Source organism: Sebastes umbrosus, chromosome 7 (assembly GCF_015220745.1).
Source record: "Sebastes umbrosus isolate fSebUmb1 chromosome 7, fSebUmb1.pri, whole genome shotgun sequence".
Classification (NCBI taxonomy): Eukaryota; Metazoa; Chordata; class Actinopteri; order Perciformes; family Sebastidae; genus Sebastes; species Sebastes umbrosus.
This window is the reverse complement of record NC_051275.1, coordinates 19840523-19865235: the sequence shown is the minus strand read 5'-3', so window position 1 is coordinate 19865235 and position 24713 is coordinate 19840523. Positions and strand designations below refer to the sequence as shown.

Sequence of the window (24713 nt, the reverse complement as noted above, 5' to 3'; positions counted from 1 at the left end):
ACACGTGCGTCACGTGTTGCTGGACATTCATAGAAAAACGCACAAAACTACGTTGTTGAAAGTGGTGCTGAGTGTCACAAAAAAAAGGGAAATTCGTGTTTATGTACACAAATCAAATTCAATTAAAATTCATGAGTATTTCACCAACTGTCATGAGAGACTCTGTTGTCTCTTATTCTCTTACCTCTTTCTGTCTCTTTTATCTCGTTCTGTTTTATTTTACCCTCAACCACCCTTTCCTTCCTTATTTAACTTTCTGCCTCAGCATCTCTTTAAAGTTCCTCAATCAACTGCTTCTCTCGTCTGTTGTTTTATTTGTTGTCCCGCTCTTGGAGAATGAACAAGTCTCAGATTAGCTTTCCTGTTGACGAGCTTTTAAATTAAAACAGTGCTTGGGAGTTGGCTGATTGCAGTTGACTGGGTGTTTTTATGAGACCGACTATTTTATGATAAACACCTTGGCCAAACCTCACTTGTAAATGATCAAAAAGTGAAGTTCAAGGTACAAAATTCATAAATGTTCTGTTTTAAAGACATTACCTGATGTCCTGTTTGGCTAATTTACTGTTCACTCTTTATCTTGATAGCTCAGTGAGCTGCTGGGAGGTTTTATACCTCAGCTGAGATGTTCATTTTGATGTCACAGGAAGTTTAAATGGAGCAGGAAGGCCGCTGCTTCGGATGTGGTCGAGTCTTGACATGCAAGATTGTGGCAATGCAACAGGATGGGCTGTTGGTGACTTGATATATATTTTTTTAATCTTCGTGACACTTGTGGAAGACGATGTTTACGCTCTAAATTCATATGTGATTTATTAATGTTATCAAAGCAAGTGTAAATGTAGACATCTGTTTGGATTTTGTTTCTGTTTTCATCCACCATTCCTCAGAGACTGCAGCCCATCAAATAACCACCCTGAGAAGTGGACACATCTGTTTGAGCATGGGTATGAGTCAGTCAACAGTAAACCTGCGTCAGAGTCAGGGTTCAGGAGAAGGACATGCACTGCAACACCACATAAATAGAAAAAAGTCAAAGCCAACTTAAACATGAGCTCTGCGTGTGGTTGCAGCTACAGAGGTTGGGTTGGGAGAGGTAACATTTCTCCTTTTGTAATTGCTTAGGTGGGATGTTGGTGCACTGTGTTTGGACTAAGTTTACCCATAAAACAATCAAACATAAGTCAAGAAAAAAAGCGGAACCATGTCTGAGCCAAGATGGTGCTCCCATTCCCCTGAATTACAGTAATCAGCTTGAAGCTGTGACACAGTCACTGTTTGTTTTGATGTTAAAGGTTGTGGCTGTGCCATGGTGACGAGGGGCTGAGTCTGTGAGGGGGGAGAAGAGGAGGAAGACGCAGTGAGACCAGCATAGTAGCAGAGCAGACTCCATTCTTGCAGAGACATTATTTTAGATTAAAGAATCTCAATATCAAATCAAATGACAGCTGGTTTGCATCCCCGCCAAGGAGGCAACTCAATAAAAAATGTGGAGGATGGATATTTGGTTGGTCCCACGAATTAGATCCAAACAAATAAAATGTGTCATGATGCTGCACAGGCTGCTCTCTGTCTTCTTCTCTTTGGATTTAATGTCTTCACTCCTCTTTTCTCCTGCTTGTTTGGTCCTGCTCACTTTTAGTAACCTGAGTAAAGCTTCTTGTCTCAGTGTGTCACTCTTAATTGTGATAATGGACACATTAAAATGCTGTTTACTGATGTTATCCAGTTGAGCTCAGTGAGTTAGAGGTTACCGTGTTAGAGGTTGAATTCCTACTGGAGCCAGCCGCGCTGCTAGAAAACAATTCATGACACTTTGGGAGACTTAAAGGAATACTCAGACATTTTGGAAAAATATGTTTATTTGCTTTCTTGTCTAGAGTTAAGGCCGTTACACACCGAGGGCGTTTTTTCATGCGATCAATTCACACGTGAATACTTTCACGCAGAACGTGAATTTAATGCGGCGAAAAAACGCAACTTACTTTTTTTCCGAAACAAGGTCGTTTTTATGAGCTTTCGCACCAAAGGCATCGACCAATCACGTTCAGCCGAACCGGTTGAGTTGTGCCTATATTTATTAAACAACAACACAGAGGCTCCGTAGTTCGACACAGGATGGCAAACTGTATTACTCCTTTCAACCTTGACAAAAGTAGAGCAGACGAGATCCACTCCTTCCGTACTTCCCTTTCACAATAAAAGTCCTAAACATATTATACTTGCAGGCGAGTATTTTGCATTTTCGTGTTTATTTCGTCACACCCCCAGTGTATAAAGGCCTTTAGATGAGAAGAACGATCGCAGACTCACGTATGTACCTAAAATATTTGGCTGAAACTAAACATGTAGCAGTAGCCAGTAGCCAAATAATACAAGCCTCTGTTTTCGTTCTTCATACTAAACTATGCTAACTGACTGCATAACAATCTTTTCATCTATCTCTCGGCAACCCAATAAGCATATTTTTGTGTGCTGAACTATTGCTTTAGAATAACAGCATGCACTAGATTTAGGTTTTTCCAATGTTATTTTCATCACGGATAATAACGCACTCTTAATTAATCTGTCACACTAAAAAATTTCTATTGGCTTCTTCATACTGATTGTAGGCTACTGTACCTCCTCCGCCACAGTGAAGATGTGTAACTCAGCAGAATCGCAGCCAGGAGACTTCATTCATTAAATATCTAGAGAGGATAAAGTGCATCCTCTAGGCTACGTCTTCATTTCGGCCCACTACTTTTCCTATCCTGTCAGCACTCCTGGAGAAAGAACCCAGATATTCTGCGTATCAAAGCACAATGTTTGACTGTGGATTAGGCAGGTGTGTGTGTGTGTGTGTGTGTGTGTGTGTGTCTCCGGGGTCAATGACTGGGAAAGTTACTGGGTTAGGCTCTTCCCATCTTTTTTGCACCAAGGGAATAGTTTTGCATTCAGTTATGTATCTGCTTGAATAAAATGAATACAAAGACTCCTAGTCTACTCTGGAAGATATATGTGTGTTATCAGTTTGTCTTCTCCCTCAATTGATCATTAAATAATGCCTCTAATTTGGTAACACAACATTCTCACAATACCAAATACTGACAGAATAGAGGACTGCATGTTCCACAAAACTTCATCCCTACAGATTTTATTTTAGATTTGTTATCTTAAATATGGTTTAGTGGCTGTTTTACCATGCTCTAAGGTACTATAGGTCACTCAGTCTGTACAAGTTCTGACTCTTATTCCAATTCATTTCAATACTTTTTGTGAAGACCCAATCTACTCACAAGGAGCCAGGGAAAACTTGAACAGGGGTTTATTTGAGAATCAATTACAACATCAAGGCGGGTGATTTCCATCCAACTTAAATCCCTGCCGGTCCACATCCGACTTCATGTTCAAATATATACGTTAATAAACGTTAACACGGTTAAAAACTTGTTGCGATCCACACATACGCAGACTTCACGGCATATTTTAAAAACCTTTTTTGGCCATATTCAATGAAAAACTACCTTTCAGCACTATAACCTGTGGTAAATAATACAATGTCTATTCTAGCACTAAACAACATAATCCTAAATGGATCAAACTATACGAAAACTGTGGTATAAACTTAAATAATATCAGAACTTTTGTAATATATCATGCCAACATAAACAATTACCAAATATAAATATGTGCATAACTGGCTCTTACATATGGATTAAACTACCTAAAAGTATTTGAATGACCAACATGACAAGCCTCTATCGTCTGCACCATTTCCCCAACCAATTCTTTGTATGTCTTTTTCAGTTATCAGTTAACCTAAAGATGAGGGTCAAGGTCTTCAAACAGAGGACAGCAGCGTTTTTTGTTTTTTTTAGACAACCTTCATGACATTTTCCAGGGTCTTTGATGTCCGACCTTCCTACACTACCCGGTCAGTCCAAACCTTATCTAATCTAGTCACTTCCATCTGGTCCCAAAGTTCAAGTTGACTTGTTGACCTTTTCCTTCCTCACCTCCTCCCATCAATGCAAAACGTATCATTATATTCCACACATTTTTTTTTTTCTTTTGTGACCTTTTCGGATACATCGACAGTCTTCTCTCCTCCTTTTACTATCCCTCACAGGTTTTTCATTTTGCAGAAATCTGCAAAGATGGGTGACACACTTTACTTTAAGTTTAATACAAATTAATAAAACAATTGCTTGAGAGAAATGTTTCCGTAAACCACGATACAGAATGTGACATGCAGGTGTCACGGATCATATTTTGAAGACTACGTCATCTCCCATTTGCAAACTTACAAATCTGTCTTGACTACAAGTCTAGTGTTTATTGATGCCTATCAGCCTCACTCAGCCCTTGATAGACAGTGTGTATATCAGAGAACACGATCATTTATAATGTGTTTTGATCTCATGCATTCCTGGTTATTCCCTGGGAGTTTCCAAAATTCATTTTATGTGCCTTCTTCAGTCAGTCAGTTTCACACTAAAAATATGAAATGATTTTACTAAATGTTTCGAACAGGTTGTGCTCCCCTTGATGACTTCCATTCCTTTATCTCTAAGCTTCGGCTAAAATCTGATCATGTCAAGGCCGATATGACTATCACGAAACGAGAAAATCCAGCTCCACCTGCAGCTCAGACTGCAGCCTTTGAAAACATCTGACTATCATACAGTAAGAACAGGAATGACCATTAAATATATTATTTTCATGCAAGTTTTGCTTTAAGGGCGTTAAAATCAACATTGTGCAAATAACATTTCTAGGAATTACGTGACGTCTTATTAAAGGGGACGATCAAACAGTTTTAATAGACCACCACGGAGCCTCTAAAATTACATTACAGCGAGGGATTATCTTTCCCCGGGGCTGCAACAACAAGTGAGATGGTTATCACGCACAAATGGGAAGTGTCTCATGAGCAGCGTCTGAAACTGCATGCTAAGTAAATTAACATAATACAACTTCCCCCACCCGGTTCTCTCCGGTGTACCAGCTGTAAGCTGTTCAGCTCTGGCATTCAAAGTGTCTCTGAGGTGATACTGAGATCCTTCCAGCCACTCATTTGTCTCAATTCTCCGCTTGTCGGCTTGGCATCTCCCGTGTTGCCATTTGTTTTTCATTTCTTCCATTGGCTAATCCACAGGAACAGTGTGGCATTGAAAACTAGAACAACACACAGTGACACCGCCATCCATTTCTGTTCAGCAGGCCGCAGCGCTTTGTTTATGCTGCCATCGGTTAAATGAGAGTCCAAAACAACATTTCCTCAAAAACAGATGGCACGGCTACAGCTTTCCATGAAATCTATCAACCAAATAAGTAGTAGCACTAACGTGTGTTTGTGACTGATTAAGATGTCAATTCAATCTCCCATGGATCTTTGAGTGTACAATAACAACCATGGCTTCAACTTAGGGCTGTGAAATTAATCTAATTTGCATTTTTTGGCAGGTCAGTGACGGCCGCTCGATGTGGGAGGATCCTCTCATGGTAACTCTCCCCGTCGCTGGCTGGCCCACGCCGTGTATTGTTGCCTTCAAATGAAACTCGTGAGCTCGTGTTTACAACATGGGATGTCGTGTACACGATATGCTGGGCGTTCAGGCATAATGACAGAGGAAAAAGATGTTGCGTTGGGAATATCAACATTTTCCTCAGACCCATTATAAAATTACAAAGAAAAACAATATACAACTAAAATTACAAAATGATTAACTTATTATGCACCGAAAAATGTACCTCCATGTCCTCCGCTATTTCTGACAACGTCAACAAACAAGTCAAAACTCGTGAACTCTGAGCTTTCAGAAACTTTCCACTCACGAGGTTGTGAATACCACAAGAGGGAAGCGTTCATATGAACTGTTATCGTGAACACGGTAAACACGACCCCATTTGTAGGCACCATATTTCTTTTATTGTGGTGCAGCACGACTGTCAACTGGGGCTGTCCTCAGTGCGGCGATGTCGACCCCCCTTGTCATTTACACATGCTATGGGTGTGACTTTTCTGCCGTGTCATCACCATTCTTATCTATACAACCACTGTGTTTATAATCAAAATGTTTACTAGAGCAAAAGTTCTTCATAGATCTAGCCTCTTAATTAATTTTGCTCTCAAGGTTCACCAGATTGATGCATTTAACTTTCAAATGTAGCCTACAAAATGTTCTATTCTAAATGCACGATATTTCCAGTCAGCGAGTAATCGTGTTAAATAACCATGATCTCACTATTGACCAAAATAATTAGGATTATGAGCATCCCTACTTCAACTTGCGCCTCAGAATGTGAAGCTAACAATATTATAAGTGAAGGAAAATGTTATTTCCTGCTGCTCAAATGCTCCTCTTCTTTTCCACAGAGGAGAGAAATACTCCTTTGTAGATGATAATCTCTATTTGCCCTATATATCCTCCAACATATCTGATTTACAATTATAATATTCCTGCTCTCTGGTTCCTTGCTTTCATTATTGAATTGGGCTATTTTTATCTGTTTGAGTTTCAGAGATAAAACAAAAGGAGGGAAACAGTAGAGTGGAGGTTCTCTCATTACATAAACGTTATAAGCTTGAATCAAACTGGATGTCTGCAGCGCTCGCTGTGCATCACAATGTGCACGTCCAAATACACGCTGGCCTACTTTCACCCCCTCCTTCAACTTACAACACTGAGACACTGAAGTCTGAAGTCAACCTGACGTTGTTTTGTTACATAACAAAGACCTGCTTAACTGGTTACATTACTTATGGTCTCCACCAAAGAAGCAGCTCATAGAGTCCAGGTATCCAGATCTCATGCTTAAAGGTACTGTTTGTAACTTTTTAAGCGTATAAATCTACCGGGTCGGGATCCCATGGTCGCGTATGCACGCTCACGTGTGGCTAGAGTCTCTGCTCCTCTGCCTGCCTTCACTCACACACCACGCGCGTTCTCGCTGTCTCGCTCCACCTCTACACGTGCATGCGCGCTCTCACTCCACACTGCAGAAGAGTTAGTAGCTCTGAGAATATCTAGTGAATGTACAGTGGACGTTTGTGCAGAAATAACTGCTGCAGCTCCTCCAGACCAACAGAGGTTTTCCGTGTCTTGTGAGGTGACGGGGCTCCACAGAGAGAAACGTTATCATCTCGTTACCGACCGGGTGCCGGTGTTTTCCTGCTCACTCCGGCTGCGGTCGGAGATGATAACGTTACTCGCCGCGGAGCCCCGCTGCTTCCTGGAGGCTGAGGAAGGAAAAGCCAACACTAGGATCAGCATTGATTCATGGAGAGACCTTCGTCTGGTCAGCTAACATTACTGCCAAGCAGGTGAAATATAGAGTGATATTGTGGTTTTAGCTGACGTGTGTCACCTCACTGTTTTGAGCGATGCTCGTTCATGTCTATGTAGAGCGAGCAAGCGCGAGCCCCACGCTGACTTTCGTTGACTTAACGGCCACAGGTGTTGCTGTTAACAAGCATTTTTGAAAGTTACAAATAGTCCCTTTAATTATTTTTTTACTCTCTGATTACAAGGTCACAGTGTGCACATGTTGCCAATTTCATTCACAAAGAATTCACTCAGATCTGATAATGACCATGTGCACTACTACACATCTGGCAGGATGAGCAAACAAGATAATACCTTAAGTGTAAAAAAAAACACTCTTAAGTGTACTTCCTTTTACTGTGTGTGTACTGGAAGTAAATTAAACTCTAACAGCAGAGATTATCACGTGCCAGAGTGAGTACCTGCTCCCTCTGGGTGGAGGGGCTGGACATGATGGGAGGCGTTTCCAGCATTAAGAGGCGCGTTGCTCTCAGACAGTGTGTTGCGCTCCCAGCTGTTGGGTTGAGCGCAGAGTCCTCCTGCTGCACATGGTCTATGTTTATGAGCCAGTTGGCGTCGGATGCATGGAATCTCCTCGTTAATTAAAAAAAAAAGTGCCTGGAGAAATGGAAACATGAAATCCGGTTTGGAGTGATAGAAACGCTGCGTAACGACACAGCACGCCTATACAAAGAAGAAGACGAGGTGCGCTTTTGGCACCGGAGGAGGGAAGAACCAAACTTCAGAGCTGAGCATCAATTGAGGGACAAAAGATCAGCACAAGACTGAGAGTTGTTTTCTGTAATGTAAATTTGTAATGATCTTAACTTCAGATCTGGAATAAGGAGTCCAGTGCTGTGTTCATTTTGCTTGCAATGCTGGAATGGCTGGTGGCTCTGTGCATTGTGGTCCTGGTGGTCCTAATCTGGCCACCAGGCTCCAAATATTTTGGCACCGAGAGCCAGTCGGATGCCTTGCTGCAGGGATTGGGGATTTCTCAACAGGCAGCGAAGGACAAGACACCAAGAGATGGGAGTGATGAGAGACGCACCGTGGCTCTCATCTGCAAACCGTCCGCGCTGGCCAACTACCTGCTGAAACACTGCCGGACCTTCAGTAACTACTCTCCGTCGTGCGTCGGCTGGACGTGGCGGTCCAGCTCCTTCCTGCAGAGTGTGTACGAGGCGTGCTGGCCTTACGACAGCCCGGTCCAGTTCGTGCGGGACAACCTGCAGCTGAGCGACGACGGGCTGGTGGCTCTGGACTGGGCTGTGCCATCCTACCAGAGACGACGCAGGACCTCCAGTCACTCCACCAGTCCAATTCTGATCATCATCCCAAACTCTTTTGGGAAGATCACCAGGAATGTGTTAAAGGTGCGTTTCATGGCTTCTCTCACAGACTTCACTGTATAAAATGATCCTGTTGATCATAGATAATAATATATATAAATAATATGCATGCTGAAACTGAACAGCCATCAAACAAAAGATCAGACAGTGTTCATAATAAAAAGTTATAGAAAATTTAAAGGGACTATTTGTAACTTTCAGAAATGCTTGTTAACAGCGACACCTGTGGCCGTTAAGTCAGCGTCGGTCTACATAGACATGAACGAGCATCGCTCAAAACAGTGAGACGACACACGTCAGCTAAAACCACAATATTACTCTATATTTCACCTGCTTGGCAGTAATGTTAGCTGACCAGACGGAGGTCTCTCCATGAATCAATGCTGATCCTAGTGTTGGCTTTTCCTGCTTCAGCCTCTGGGGCTCCGGGGTTATCGTCTCCCGACCGCAGCCGGAGTGAACAGGGAGACACCGGCACCCGGTCGGAGACGACAACGTTACTCGCTGCGGAGCCCCGTCACTTCACCAGACACGGAAAACCTCTGTTGGTCTGGAGGAGCTACAGCATTTGTTTCTGCACAAACATTCACTGTACATTCACTAGATATTCTCAGAGCTAAACTAACTCTTCTGCAGGGTGTAGTGAGCGCGCATGAACGTGAGGTGGAGCGAGAACGCGCGCGTTGTGTGAGTGAAGGCAAGCAGGCAGCAGAGCGGTCTGAACAGCGTAGCCACACGCGAGCGCGCATATGCGACCGCGCATAGGACACCGACCCGGTAGATTTATACCTGTAAAAAGTTACAAACAGTCCCTTTAAAAATATCCATACAGCTGTTTGCTGGACAGCGGGTGCCTCATCCCTAACAATACCACGGAAATAAACTTCAAACATTCCACAAACCTGCTAACCTGTAAAAGGTTAGAAACAGCAGATTTCCCTGCAGACACTGACAGCCTCATATTGCTGTTTCTGAATTATACATATCTACAGAAAGAAACACATTTGTATCCATTTCATTGGCAAAAAGGTCAGGATGCATCTTAAATTGTGTAATGAACTTCGTAACCGCTCTTTGTCTCTGCTCGGTCTCTCACAGCATGAGCCAACTAGGGCTGACCACGATCAAAGAAATTCTTCACTCACGATTTTGATCGACAGATCTGTAAAGCTGAGTTCCTCCACAAAGAATCATACAAAAGCACCACTTTAAATCTTGTGTTTACCAGAGATGTGCTCATAAGTTTCTTGGAAATAAGTCATTCAGCATGAAAAAAACACATAAAAAACGACTAATCAACTAAAGAAATCTTAGTCAACTAAGAGGGGGCCGCCCTAGAGTCAACATGGGGAAAATTACAGTACAGCAACTACATGAGTGTATTGCGTCCTGTTATTCAATGTAAATATAACAGTAGCATTTCTACAATAAAAAAAAAGCAGAAGTGAGCATTTGCATATAGCTAAAATACCAAAATACTAAACAATAACAGAGCGAATCATTTTGAAATTCAGAGGGTAGAATCCAGAAACATGCAAGACACATACAAGAACAAGTATTTCAACTATAGTCAAAAGAGAAGTCAGACATTCAGCCATTTAAATGGGAACACCGACTAAATTAAAAATTAAAATATGTTATTTCCATAATATGAGCTACTCTCTCAAAGCCAGAAACCAGAGAGTCTCAACATATGATGTCAGAGGGTATAAAGTCTGGAGCTGCTCCATAGACAATGAATGTTTTCTATTTTATACCCAAATGAGCTTTATTCTACGGTAGCGTTCTCAGTTGTGAAACAGAAAATGGGTGCTCTCAGTGTCATCTAGAACATCTCTCTCAATTCATTGTCTATGGAGCAGCACCAGATGTTATACTTGATGACATCACAAATTTGAGTTTTTGGAACTCTGGTTTTTGGATTTGGGAGAGAGTTGTTCATGTTTACTGAGATTTTTTGGACTGTCTTAGACCATAAAAATAGCATGTATGAATTTTGAAAATGGCCATAGTTCCCCTTTAAAAGAGACGTGAGGAGATGTCGGTGCGAATCAACAATGACCATTTGGGCAAAGGCAATCACTTGAGTTTGAGCCATGGCAAAGCTCAGTTGGAAGAAAAGAGCGGAGAGGTAAAAGGAGCAGATGCGGAGGCTTTCAACTGCTCTTTCAATACACTGACTGAGGTAATTGAGTGAGGGATTACAAAGCGTCGCTTGACTTGAGGGGTCTGGGGAAGTGCAGCGCCGCTCCACATGACTGCCTGTTGGCTCTCGCGCCACTCTGGGCACCTGGCATCGCGCAATAGCTCATTTCATCTCATACTGTTAGGTCTGTGTGCAAATCAGTCACAGCAGGCTCACTGTCAGCCCCATGTCAGAAATAACAAGTCTGCAAGAACTCAACACACTGACAAAACCAAATGTGCTTGACATTAATCTAGAGGGAATAACTTCTATGAAAATAAAGGATAAAGGGATGACAGAAGAGAAGTGTGAAGAGATAAAAATAGAAGGAAAGCGGTGTTAAAACATAAACATGTGGTGACTTAAAGCTTTACCACGGGGAAAAAGAAAAACTGATGGGGAGATGAAAAGTAATTGTCACATTCAGACAGATCTCTGCCTCGTGTTTTTTTTTTTGGGTCATCATCAGAGTAGAGAGTATAGTGATGCTGTCAGCCGGTTACGCCTGGGAAAGCTGAGGCACCACAAGGGATACACACCAATTAAGATCGCTCCTATCACTGGTGTGCACAACCCAGTGTGTGTGTGTGTGTGTGTAGATAAGAAGAGCTCATGTTTGCGTGGGCACACACACACACACACACATGGGTCTATATCTGTGACACAGAGCAGAAACAGAGAGGGAAATGTAGATTGTCTTCGGAGTGTGCAGGCTTGTGGTCCCCGTCCCCTTCTCTTTTACACGGTACGTTTCAGCAACTCATGAATTTATGAATGAGCCATCTCCTCTTAAATCATTTATATTTTTACTATCGGTTTGTCTCATGCTCCTTTGTTTCATGTGGTCTGGAATGATTCATATATATTCACATATGGTATAGGTAGAAACGTTGATACAGTACTAACAATAGTCATATACAGTCTTTTCAATGTCTTCAGAGTTTGAAATGTGTTCATCCCAAAAAATACAAAATATACAAACATTCATTCATTCATTCATTCATTCATTCATTCATTCATTCTTTCAGTCAGTCAGTCAGTTGCTTAGTTAAGTTAAATCACTGTGCATTGAATGATATTACTAATAGGATCACATAACACATTTGTTCTTTCCGTTTCTTAAAGATGCTAAATACGAGGTTGGGAGCATTTCTATTTTCTCCGCACGGCTCTCAACATGGAGATAGCTGAGCCAGTGGCTCGTAGCTAACAGCGCTAACAGTGGAAAAAAAAGGCAACAGTGCTGACAGAGCTAACAGTGTTAACCTGGGGGGGGGGGGACCGGAGGGTGGGTGCTACGCTTCCGCGATGGCGCCGTCAATCCGGACGGCATTATCAGCCGTGACCGCAATGTCAACAATGTAAGGATAAGCTTGGACTACAACACACACAAAGGGAGAGCAACTTCATTCTCAGGTAGACATTACTCCTCTATAGTCTATCTTTACATAGCTAATAGTTGTTTGCCGCTATATTAATGCTCTGGATATCGTAGACAGCACCTTTAAAGCAGTACCTCGACATTTAGAGAAATACGCTTATTTGTTGGGCTGCTCCCTCTTAGTCGACTAGTCAACTAACCGGTCCATTTGGTCTTGGACTAAGATTCTTTAGTTGGTTAGTCCATTTTTATGCTTTCTATACAACATTTAAAGTGGTGCTTTTGAGTAATTCTTTGTGGAGAAACTCAGTTTTACAGATCTGTCAATTAAATCAACTAATCGATAGGTCGACAAAATCGTATGAGTGTTAGTCAACTAATAATTTCTTTGGTCAAGGACAGCCCTACTTATTTGCTTTCTTGCTGAGTGTTAGATGAGATGATTGATACCACTCTCATATTTGTGTGGTAAAAAATTAAGCTGTTTAACTTAGCGGACTGTAAACAAGGGTAAACAGCTAGCCTGGCTCAGTCCGAAGGTAACAAAATCCTCCTATCGGCACCTCTAAAGCTCATCAATTAAGGCATTATATCTTGTTTCTTTAATCAGTAAATAAGCTGAAGTGTAAAAATAACACATTGTGATTTTACATGTTTATATCCAGCACATGAAGAACACAAGTGAAGAAGCATAGTTCCCAAAATGTCGAACTATTCCTTTAAACCAGCACTGCATTAATCTAAACTCTCAAGTCCAAGCACGTCTGCACAGACAGCTACAGGTCCATAAATTCTCCTGACCTCAACCATCAACAAATTAAATTTTAACCCATTTTCATCCTCAACCTCAAAAAGAGGCCAGTTTAATATACTGAAGGTGTGTAAAGACATGCTGGACTGAGACTCATATTCAGCGTTTTAGAGCAACGTGTTGAAAGGCCTTAAATGTTCCTGAGGCAGACATCCAGCTGCTGCAGCTGTCTCGCTTCTTATGATTTACACGCGTCACACTTTCCTGACCGAGCAGATAGACTTGTGAGCAGTTTACCATAAGCTTGTGACCTAGTTAAGTGTTTTATTCTGAATGCTTTTGGCATACTCATTTTCATTCCTTATAGATATGAGGTATTATATAATCCGGTCATTACGTATAATTTACCATTCAACACTTAGATAATTGTTTTTCTGAGAGCAGCTTTGGAATTTTCCAAATTCCTTGCGGGCCAGTTTAGCACTCCTGGAGTAACAGTGGGAAAGTTTTACCATTAACAGTCCCGATTAGATCAGTGAAAGAGGTAATAGTAGCAGTAATACTTCATCAGTCATAGTGTTGGAAATGTCTCAATCAAAGAAACATTACCAGCGGTACAAAGCACAAGACGGGGTATACTAGGACAGATGTACTGATATCTATGTCTATATGCAACGTACCCTCATACAAAAGTTCGTATGATATTTTATGAAAAGTTATTCCTCATTTTTCTTATGAATGTCCAGCAACGCGTGTCAATTTACGCTAAATACATGCATTCAGTCTTTTCAAAACAAACTTCCGTCTTCACAGGAAACAACTTGGTTAGGTTTAGGCAACAAAACTACTTAGTTAGGTTTAGGAAAAGATTGTGGTTTGGGTTAAATTAACTCCAGAGGTGCCATAACTTATGTACGGACTTCTGGTTTCACACAGGGTACGAACAACGGTCTCGTAGGCGAAAGTTTGGTGTTTTTTGACACACATCAACCCTGATCTCCTCCCTACCTGGGGCTTGTCGCTCTTTATACTTCCTAGTTCACAATTATGTGGAGTATATTGATTTTGTGGGATATATACGGATTACAGTGCATTGCTTTTCGTAAGTATAGCTATGAATGGTGTATGAGAACGGCCTGCTATATAACATAACAACGAGTAGGCAAGGAAGCAAATGGGGCGTTACAGTAGATGTGTGTTGTCTGTCCCCTCATCTCTTTGTGAATTTTAAGGTTTGGTGTCGAGTCGGCACACCCGTGCCAGTCTGTGTTATTAAAACAGTAACTTATCTTTTGATGTTGGCTCTTGGTTTTGAAATGGGATAATGACGACGTGTTTAAAGAACTGATTTTCAACTTAACTTAGAAGGTGTTTATGGACATATTGGATGAACTGTTCAAACTAAAAAGCATGACCACCTCCAGACCACAGCCAATGGAGAAACCAAAATCAGGCTATCATGTGTGTAGCAGATAAATCAATACACTTGTGAAACACATGATTGACTGGCCATACAAACACCAGTCCTGCTCTGGTGAGCCATACTAACACAGACAAGCCATACCATGCACAGTCAGTCATTATTGTTCATTTCAAAATAAAACAACAGGGTTATTAAAAGTTTGGAAAGAGAACAAAAAAAAGATACTCCAAGACATTGACCTCTTTCACTAAAATAAAACCTAATGGGCTCTGACCAGTGTAGGAATTGTAGTCCATAATTGGCCTGCTGCACCATTTAAAAACTGTTGGGAGTGCGTGGAGTGGACACTGGGATACAGAGGGAATTCTCCTTATTTGTCCTCACACTTTTTCCAATATCAGTGCCTTGCCTTACCTGGAATATTCAATTTGCGCATCAGGATTTGGCAGCACTTCTGTCTATGGTTCATGGAATCGGTTGTTTTTTCTTTGCTAAAATGACAAAGTATCACATTTTTCACTAACCAATAAAGTATCAGAAGCTCATTTACCTTAAAATATGGATGCCACTAATGTGTTTAAACTTTACAATACAGTATGCAACAAATGCAACAAACCCTCTATGACGAAATGCATTTTCATGGAGGCTTGTGGAACAGGAGCCACTGTAGCTTGACAAACGGTTGGGACTTCAGTTCTAGATATTTTTACTGTGACAGGTATCCTCAATACTTAATAACTACTTTCCCCTTTGAATTTATCAATGTGATGCTTAACACTTTGAAATTGAGCGAGAGGAATAAACTGTCTGGTATTTTTTAAAGTCCATCATTTTTGTAAGACTTCCCAACACTCTACATCTATGGTATCATGATTTTTTTTAAATTAACCACTCTCTTCCCCAGCAGTGCTGCCATGTTGGATGGAAGGAGAGTTTTCTATCTCTGCTGTTTGTCTGCTGTAATGCAGAAGAAACAGACTCTGCTTTGTTTAGCCAGGGTTCATTCATACAATTAGTTGGTCAGAAAACTGTCAATCAATTAACTATAAAGATGGCAGTCGTGGCATTCATTACACAACAAGAACAGTAACGTTTAATCTATATTTTTATCATTTTTTTGAACTGTCAGCGAAGCAGTGAAATGAAGATTTACATGTGGTGAGCCCATACAGTAGTATACAATAGTATCATGTTGCATTTGGACAAAAACAAATTTTCCCTTAAATGTTGGCTGCGCTGCTGCACATATCCAAATGAGAGAATCAAATCTATTCCCTGGACATGTATCACAGTCCTGTTGAAGAGTATTTAGGGAAACTATTGACCTGGATAGAGGGCAGAGCATTGTAGCGAGAGGCTTTGTTGCCTCTAAAAGGCCTCTAATCAAATAACATCCTTAATTTAACCTGATTTGTGGCAACATGTCGCCATGAAGCTGCTGAAGTTTGTTTAACACTAGATGTGGTCACACAGAAGTAGATCACCTCATTCAATATGCTTTAAAGGGATTATTGTTGTATTTATGTCTTTGTCATTGTTTCAGTACAGCGGGGAGCAGAATAAATGCTGTCTAAATGCTGTGTGTGTGTGTGTATAAGAAGGACAGTGAGTATGAGGGCTGGCATGTTGTCCATTGTCTGGAGACCCTGCTGAAGGAATTTGTCACCGAGTTGACAGTTTATCAGCTCTGGCAGAAAACTGCTGGGGCAGCTGCTGCTCGTTTTTTACTGTTCCTGCAATGACGCTGAGATCTCTAAAAAAGACAAATTCACACTGTCAACATAACATTTTCGGAAAAGTACTGCCAGAAATTGAATGTGTACAAATCTGATCTGGAAAAAAAGCCCGCTGACCGAACCCTGTGGCATAGTTACAAAATGTTGCCATGGAAGATGGTCTATTTGTAGAAGATATGCATGTTATGCTGTTTTGAAAACGTGGGGTCTTCAGCTTTCAGAATCTGTAACTGTATGTTGTCCAAACTATGTCTTATTATGGAGTATTTTAACAATAAAGTCATAGAAAAATAAGCTTCGTAAAGATACGAACAAGTTGCGTTTAAAAGATCCGTGATAATTTCCTCGTCAGTCTACAATAACATGTTTGGTATTGCTGGAAACTAGAAATTCCAAGCTTTCTAAAGCACTTAAACGCTCCTCCACTCAAAAAACACATCGCCCACTATTAACGGGGAAACTAAGCTGTCAAACGTCACATTTTACAGTCACACTGACACAGTGTTCCATGTTCTTGCCAAACTATTTCACCAAGGCTGATGTTATTTTCACCCGAAACGGCACATTTTAGTCACTTGGGGCTGATGGGAAGTCTGGGTGAAGCTCAGGCAGAAAACAGTAGCCGTGTTTTGTCAAGGTTGTCTAGAACAACATTCAGTTTCACCGTTATCCATAGGACCTTTGTTATAATGGTGATACTGCCTTTGAAATTAAAATTTTCATACCAGGATAAAAATCTTATTTTTTCCTTTATTGCATCTTCATTTTCTCTGGAATGGTAAAAGAGTTTAGTTTACTTACACTGGATTCATATTCTTTAGCTTCTTACCTTTTCAAAGGAGACCAGATATATGCATATAAACCTTATGGTTGAGGAGCTATGCCTGATTCATTTTGGGTATATTATTTTAGGCGTTTTCTTCCGAGGAATAGGGCTTGGGCTTAATAGGTTAAAACTAATAAATAGTCACATTAAGGAAGTACTCAGTACAAGTGTTCCCTGTAAGCTGGTGAATTCATCAGATTGTCAAAAAAAAGTTGTATTGAGTTATTGCTTTGCTTCCAAACAAAAAGTAGGTTTTTAGGTTTTGATGAAAAATTACATAACAGCTGTAGTATCTTTGGACTAAGTGGATTCTTCCTATTTGCCATCCTCACGGTGTGTTTATTGTGCGCAGTTGTTACTCATCCCTCACTGTGCCTGTTATAGTGGGTGATTCACAGAGTGCATCACCACAGTGTTGCTGTATTAATACCGGAGCAGGCAGGCGTAAGCAGGACGAAATCATTTCACACTCAGTTCACCTAATTTAATCTCAGTCAGCGACAGTCAGCGCTCAGCCCCGGCCCTCATATGCAGTCTAGATTGTGAAATATCTAATCGTGTCTCTCAATATCTTTGAGAATTAAACTGAACTCAAGTGATTCATTTTCATTTGAAATGGCTCTTCTCCTCCGCTCATGATTCAGAGTAGTATCTATTGAATGAGTTAGGGAAAGAATGATTGAATGAATGAATGATGTTCCGGTGTATTAGCTCTGCTCGGAGCTTTCCTAACACTGCCTCGCAAAGCATCCTCTTTTCATACCAGAAAGTGGCAAAAATCCTACTGCAGTCTTCCTCTGCTGGTAAATATTTAATGCAGCAATTCTGCAGCTCTTCCTGCATCCCACTGGGATTTCTGCAGATTTAAAGCAGAATGAAACTCATTTCAAATCTGATTATTTATTTGCACAGGCTACCACAATTGTTTCTGACCACTTGAGGAAACAGAGAACTGAACTCTTCTCCTTCTATGTTGAGGGGAAGAGGGAAGACAAATCCTCTGCTTGTGTTTCCAGACACTGTAGTGGATTGAATAATTTATTCTAAAAGGTAATATTCAGAGCTGTGACTGGAACAATCTCTCATTTTCAGTCCTTCTCTGCAGGGAGAACTTTTCAGTGTAATTTATATATTTAACTGTCATTTCTGCTCCGAATCAAAACTTCACAGTCATTTTCCCCACTTTATGTAGTTATAAGCTCAGGTTTAGGCTTACTTAAGTCTTTTCTGCTCAACATTTAGTATAATAGAATTATGTCATATGAGAATCTGTGCTAATTAAACACTTAAATACTATCATTAACAAGATTAAGGAGTTAACAAATCAAATGATGCTTAGAATAAGATAATGTCCAGCCAAAGCTACAAGAAGAAGTTATATATTTACTCTGCTTTCCTTCCTTAACGCTACAGCTACAGCCTTGTAATATTTCTAGTAAACAACAGTTTACAGTAAACATGCAGAGAGAGAAAAGACACCAGCAGAACCATTACATGTGGAGAGCCAGATTCTCAAACGTCTTATAAGCAAAAGAAAATGATGCTAATTTATCTTGTTTTGAAGATAAAAAGACTTTTGGGTGAGCAGAAGAGCATTTTGCTGATATGAAAGAGACCTATTCAATGATGCCTGCTCTATGGCTTGTTATTGTCATGTGTTATTCCCATCAGTTTTGCATAATTCTTCATGGAGCCATACACTAAATGATGCTGTTTTGCACCTATAGTCGTAAACGTTGAAGATATATCATTCTCCTACATTCTCCACACCATTTAAAGTTGAGTAAAAATGTTTTTATGTGCTGAATAGAACTGCCAAGTTTACAAGCAGTGATTAAAACGATTCACACATTTGAATTTCGGTTAAAGAAACATGAAAAGGGCATCACTTCTCATTCAATTGTAAAGCGTTTCCTTAAATCCATTCATTCATTCAGCCTAAATATATAATGTTGCTCCCGTTCAACTGAGCCAAACTGTATTACTAAGAAGCCTAATATTGTATATCTGTCTCACAAGAGTTGGTTCCTCAACCGTCTGAAATCATGAATAGGTGAAACTGTAAGAGAAAATAACCTGGGATTCAGTGTATGACAAAATGTTTACTGTGTTTATTTTCAAAGGAGTGAAGGCAGTTGCACCTATTCTGTAATATTACAGTGAAGCAGCACAGCGAAATGGAGCAACACTTAATCCTGTAGTTTTACTGGGTTCTCACTTCCCCCGGCAACCGTTTCTTTTTCCATACAATAAAAAGTAGTACCATGCCATTTTCAGGTGTTACAACTGCAAAGACATTTAGTGGAACAAAATGGAAACTGATTTCTAAAAGGAGGCATTGTTTAATTCTGTGGCATTACAACCAAGAGACTAGGCCACACTATGTCGAGCATGTGGCATGTTCAGATAAACTGACCCACCAGGTAGATTGTTACACAGAAGCTCTCATTGGAAACTGTTTGGAAAAAGGCAGGCAATCTCAAAAAATATAAAGATTGGCTGAACCATCTGTCAATCAAACTCTTGCTGAAACTAGTCGGGAGAAGAGCGAAAACCTCTTCCATCGAGAAAATACTTCAGTGCCGTTCTTTGCTCTTCTTTCAAAGAAGAAATACTTTCCACTTCTGATATAACTGATACTATTGCAGCATCTACGCTAACCTAAACAGTCGCCTCTCTGTGTCGCATCACACACACAAAAAGCCACGCCCATAGCTGCAAGTAGCTCCTCACAGGACGCTGACTGGTCCAAAGCACTGTGGTTTACATTGCATTAAATCGCGAGAATCCAGCTGCCACGCAAGGTATTCAGAGGGACAAAAAAGAGGAGTTCTTTGTGTATGTAAAATGCATCGTATATCAACTATTTCATGTCCTTTCTCTGTAATGTTACGTAAATGGATTAATACCTTTCCCATCTTGTCTTCCTCCATAATGCTCCCAATCCGTTACACTTCCACCCTTTTTTTGAAGACACATGGACAGCCTTGTATTTATTTTCTCCACTCCCTCTCTCTACAGTTGTGTGAAACTGCACTGTCCCACGGCTACCTCCCAGCAGTTTTCAACCGGCGCAGCCACAACGGCGCCCCGCTCACCACCCTCAAGCTGCAGCAGTTTGGTGACCCTGCCGATTTGCGCGAGGCCGTGCGCTACATTCGACACCGACAGCCTGCAGGGAGGCTGTATGCGGTCAGCGAGAGCACCGGGTCGGGCCTTCTCCTCTCTTACCTTGGGGAGTGTGGATCGTCCAGCTACGTGACGGCGGCCGTCTGCCTGTCGCCCGTGTTCCGCTGTCAGAGCTGGTTTGAGAACGGGCTGTGCTGGCCCCTGCAGTGGGCGTTGGTGCTCTACCAGAAGATATGTCTCAGCAGGTATGGAGGGAAACATGCTGGTGGTGGTAGTGAGGGATGTGTGGGCAAAATGGTGATGATACAGATATAGGTAAACAGAAAGATTCTGGTCTTATTTGCATAGTTTGGGCCTTTATTGGTTATGATAACATTGTACTCACCAACAAAGTAATTGCTGAAATCTGGAAGCACAGCGACATCACCACAGCAATATCTGTCAAACAAAAACCAGAAAAGGATCAGACAGGTTGTAAATAAGTCAGAAATTTTGTCAGATTTCGAATAGGAGCGCACCGGAAATGTCAGCAACAATCCCTACTTACACAAGAAAAACATGTGCATAACTACGGCAAATAGGGTAGGTCAAAGTTGAACCAGAAAGATGTTTAGCTAACCTAGGAGTTTGTTAAAAACTTGGTGTCTAACTTGTTTTCCTTTTTAGTGAGGTTGCCTCGTTCCCAGGTGTCAGCAATTAACTTGAATATTTACCAATAGAGTGCTGCAAGGATGACGTATTTTTGTAGGCCAACCAGGAGGTTAGCACTGCGCTGGTTCCCTTGACAAAGAGCCAATGGGATTTTTCTATTGGGTTTTGTATTATTGCAGAAAATAAGCTCTGTGGCAAACAAAAGTATATGATACTTACATGTTTTGTTCAGCAAGATAATCTCCACAAATGAACATTTTTAGATTTTTGAAGTGTGAATGCAATCGCCAGAAGTAAAAAGCTAACGTTAGGCTATAAACTAACTAAACCGCGGTCGCATGAGCGCGAGTAGACGCAACAAGGCTGTAAAGGCGGACGAGTCAGCGTGATGATGTTTAGTAGTTTCATTTAGCCACTTGTTAGCAATCACCTTTTTCAAGACATGTAAAAGCTACAAAATTCACAAGTGGGATATTTACTTAAGTATTTTATATCGAAGAACAAAACGTTAAATTCTCTTAAGCTTGTGTTACCCACAGACCTCATATTAGGCATCTAACTAAAAACCCATTAAAAAAAAAAAAAAACATCATATTCCGAGACGAGGGAACCGGAAGTGCTAAAATGCTAACACACATCACTGGGTTTCAGGACTCATTCCTGCAGCACTCTATAAGAACGATGGCAAGACCTATGAAAATAACCCTGTAACCTGCAAAGAAGTTCTATTTCAAAAGGTCTATAGTAGATTTCTGGGTGCAGATATGCAGTACGTACACATCCTACCCTTTTGAAACATGGTGCATTAGTTTAAGCATAATGAGTTTTGGAAGACAGAACGAGATCAACAGCTCCTTCTCTTCTTTCAGTTTACTGTCAAGATGATGAAAAACAGCACAGCCTCATAAGGCTGCTTCATGAAGTATGCCAAATGAAAATACACTGAGACGAGGAAAATGATGAATTTTCAGTCAGCCAAAAGGGAGACACAGTTACAGGGAATTGTAAGAAAAACAGATGCAAGTACTCGCTAACCATTAACTGGAAAGGCGCAGACAGATTAAGGAGACAATCAAGTTACTGTAGCAACAGACGGCCTGTTCAGTGTCAAGTCATTGATTCTGAGAGACATCGTGACCCAGGTGAGGTTTCTCTAATCAATGCCACTGAGGGAATATGAGAGCCATGCAGCTCTTCAAAATTGATTTACTGGTTTTCTCTTGTTGTCTCTGTTTATTTGTATGTTTGTGTTGTTTTTTGGCGCATGTGTGTGTGTCCTCGGCTGATGTGCACAGGTACAAGACGGTGCTGGGTGAGACCATACAGACAGACACCCTGTTTTCCAGCTGTTCCTTGCGTGGCCTGGAGGAGGCGTTGTTCTGTCAGACTGGACATGTGGGTTCAGCACCTGCACCGGCAGGGACCAGCAGTAGCTGCAATACTTCAGGTACCTGGGACGCTTACTGGGAACGCAATGAACCCTTGAGAGATGTGGACGAAGTGGCTATTCCTGTTCTGAGTGTGTGCTCTCAGGACGACCCGGTCCGCGGCGACGCCCAATCCACGGTACCCTTGGAACTCTTTGAGACAAACCCACATTTTTTCCTCCTCCTAACTGACCGTGGGAGTCACTGTGGTTTCTCCACCCAGACCGAGGGGAGCGCCACTGGTGCATGTGGTGCAGTCAGTGCTGCCGCTGCACCGAACACTGGGACGGAGGGCCGTCGGACCAACTGGAGCCACAAAGCCGTGCTGGAATTCTTCAGGGCGACCACAGACTTCTTCGCTGCAGAAGAGAGAGCGAAGCAGCTCGCTGCGAGGAGGAGGGGGCTGGGGGGAGGCGCAGGAGGGAGAGCTTTCCGCCACCGCAGCGTCAGTACATGTAAAAGAGTGCCAGCGTGTTCCCATAATATCCACGCCATTTACAGCTGGCAGAGGTCCTATACACGATGAGGGAGCTTAATGGAAGTTAATGGACTCCACTGATGCTTTCTATTTAGATTGGGGGTGTTCTGATTGTTCTCTGCTCTCTCTGACACTCAAAATGTCAAGATATCCAAATCTAGAAGAGTGCAGATGTTGTGAAGTACTGAGGTCATGAAGTACTTTTAAGTGTGTGTTGTTCTCGCACACTTGATGTGAACCATAAAACACTCGGGACAGAAAAAAAGAGCACGACAGGCCACAAGCCTGCATGCAGCCGTAATGTTTAACTGCTGAACAGTTGAAACTAAACTCTCAAGACGGGTGGGGATATATTTTTCTACAGACTGATACAAATCTCTTCACTGCCAGCTGTCAAAACTACAGGCTTCTTCTGTCGCACATGCTTTTATTGATTCATCTGCCTCACATTTTACACAGTTTACACAAGATGTTTGACATCTGGACACTTAGTGTGGCATCTTACTGTTTTTCTTTTTATCACTGAAAGGATTTTTATTGAGGAGAAAAAGTGTTGAAAGTCTTGTGTATAGTAGAGTAGAAAGAAGGGGAAAACAATCCTGTGAAATGAATTTGAGCTACATGTCAAATGAGTTTATTGAACTCATCCAGTGTTATTGTGCACATTAAAGACAGTTTACTGTGTATTTTTTTTGATTTTCTCTTCTGTGTTGGGAAATGTCCTGTGGTGCCCCGGAATAGAGGAATATATGTGTGATAGAGGAAAATCTGTGTCACGACATTATGATATTTTAATGAGCACTTTCCTGTCTCATCATTTAAACTCTTTGCTCCGAGGTTTCCCCCGGCTGCTCAGGATCTGAAGGTGGTGGAGCTGTGATGGTGGCTGGTTTCGCACTAAGTTGGAGCATTTAAGACTGACAGCAGCATACTGTTTTTTGCAGGCTGTTCTCATACACCGTTCGTAGCTATACCTATGAAAAGTAATGCAATGTAATTCGTAAATAATCGCACTAAATCAATTTCAATCCACGTAATCATGAACCAGGAAGTATAAAGAGCGTCAAATGCCACGTAAGGCGGAGGTCGGGGTGGATGGGCGGCTAAAAAAACACCAGACCTTCGCCCAAGCGACCGGTGTTCGTACCCCATGTGAAACCAGAAGTCAACGTTGATTTATTTATCACGTAACTTCCATACTTGAGTTACGCCACTTCCGGTGTTATTTTAACCCAAACTACAATCTTTTCCTAAACTTAACTAAGTAGTTTTGCTGCCTAAACCTAACCAAGTTGTTTCCTGTGAAGACTGATGCTTATTTTGAAAAGACTGGAGCGTGAACTGACATGTGTGGGACATGTTGCTGGACATTAGTAGGAAAACACAAAAAATTACGAATAACTTTTCGTGAGTTATACGAACCGTTGTATGAGGATACGTTGCAAATACCTGGAAATTGTGCTATTTGGGTTCATTCTTGTGCATTAAGCAAATAAATTACACAAATTAAAACGATACAAAGTAATAAATATTGTGTTGAAACACTTCAAAGGGCAGCTCGACAGTTTAATAGGCAGGAAAAAGCAGAGGTTAATTCAGAGCAGTAGAAAGCATCAGGACACAACACTACCAAGCACTGTCAACGGATTTTTGTTTTATAAAAACGCCTTTTAAATGTGTTATATTATGTGATGGAATTCAAACATTTGAAATGTTATAAATGAACCAAGATGATAAACTTGGGATACACACTTGTATCTGAAAGATAGCATTTATCTTTCCACTACAGGTAAGTAAATGCCTCATTAATACCAGCATGTTGCATTAATATATCGTGCTCTCAGTTTCTCATTATTTTTGCTCATAATCATTTTCATTTTAAAGCACATCACACTAAAGTTGGGATCTGAGGTCTTGTCAAAACCCTGCTGAGTAAATGCTCACAGACACACCCTATTATAGCACAGTGCCTACAGTCATTCTCTGTGTTTGTGTGTGTGTGTGCACCCACTGAGCCTTATCCACTCAGACAGCTGGAACACAGCAGTGTACACACACAAAATG

At 41.3% G+C, this 24713-nt stretch overlaps 1 protein-coding gene and 1 long non-coding RNA gene across 2 annotated transcripts in view; both read left to right on the top strand.

The window, feature by feature from the left end:
- The window catches only part of LOC119491380, a 349936-nt gene that overhangs the window by 282158 nt on the left and 43065 nt on the right, over nt 1–24713 (top strand). The window lies entirely within an intron of this gene.
- Nucleotides 7766–23335, top strand: abhd15a (abhydrolase domain containing 15a). The gene is made up of 3 exons (XM_037775333.1): nt 7766–8686; nt 19986–20338; nt 22040–23335. Exons 1-3 carry the CDS (start codon nt 8186–8188, stop codon nt 22695–22697), a joined length of 1512 nt encoding a protein of 503 aa, XP_037631261.1. The 5' UTR covers nt 7766–8185; the 3' UTR covers nt 22698–23335.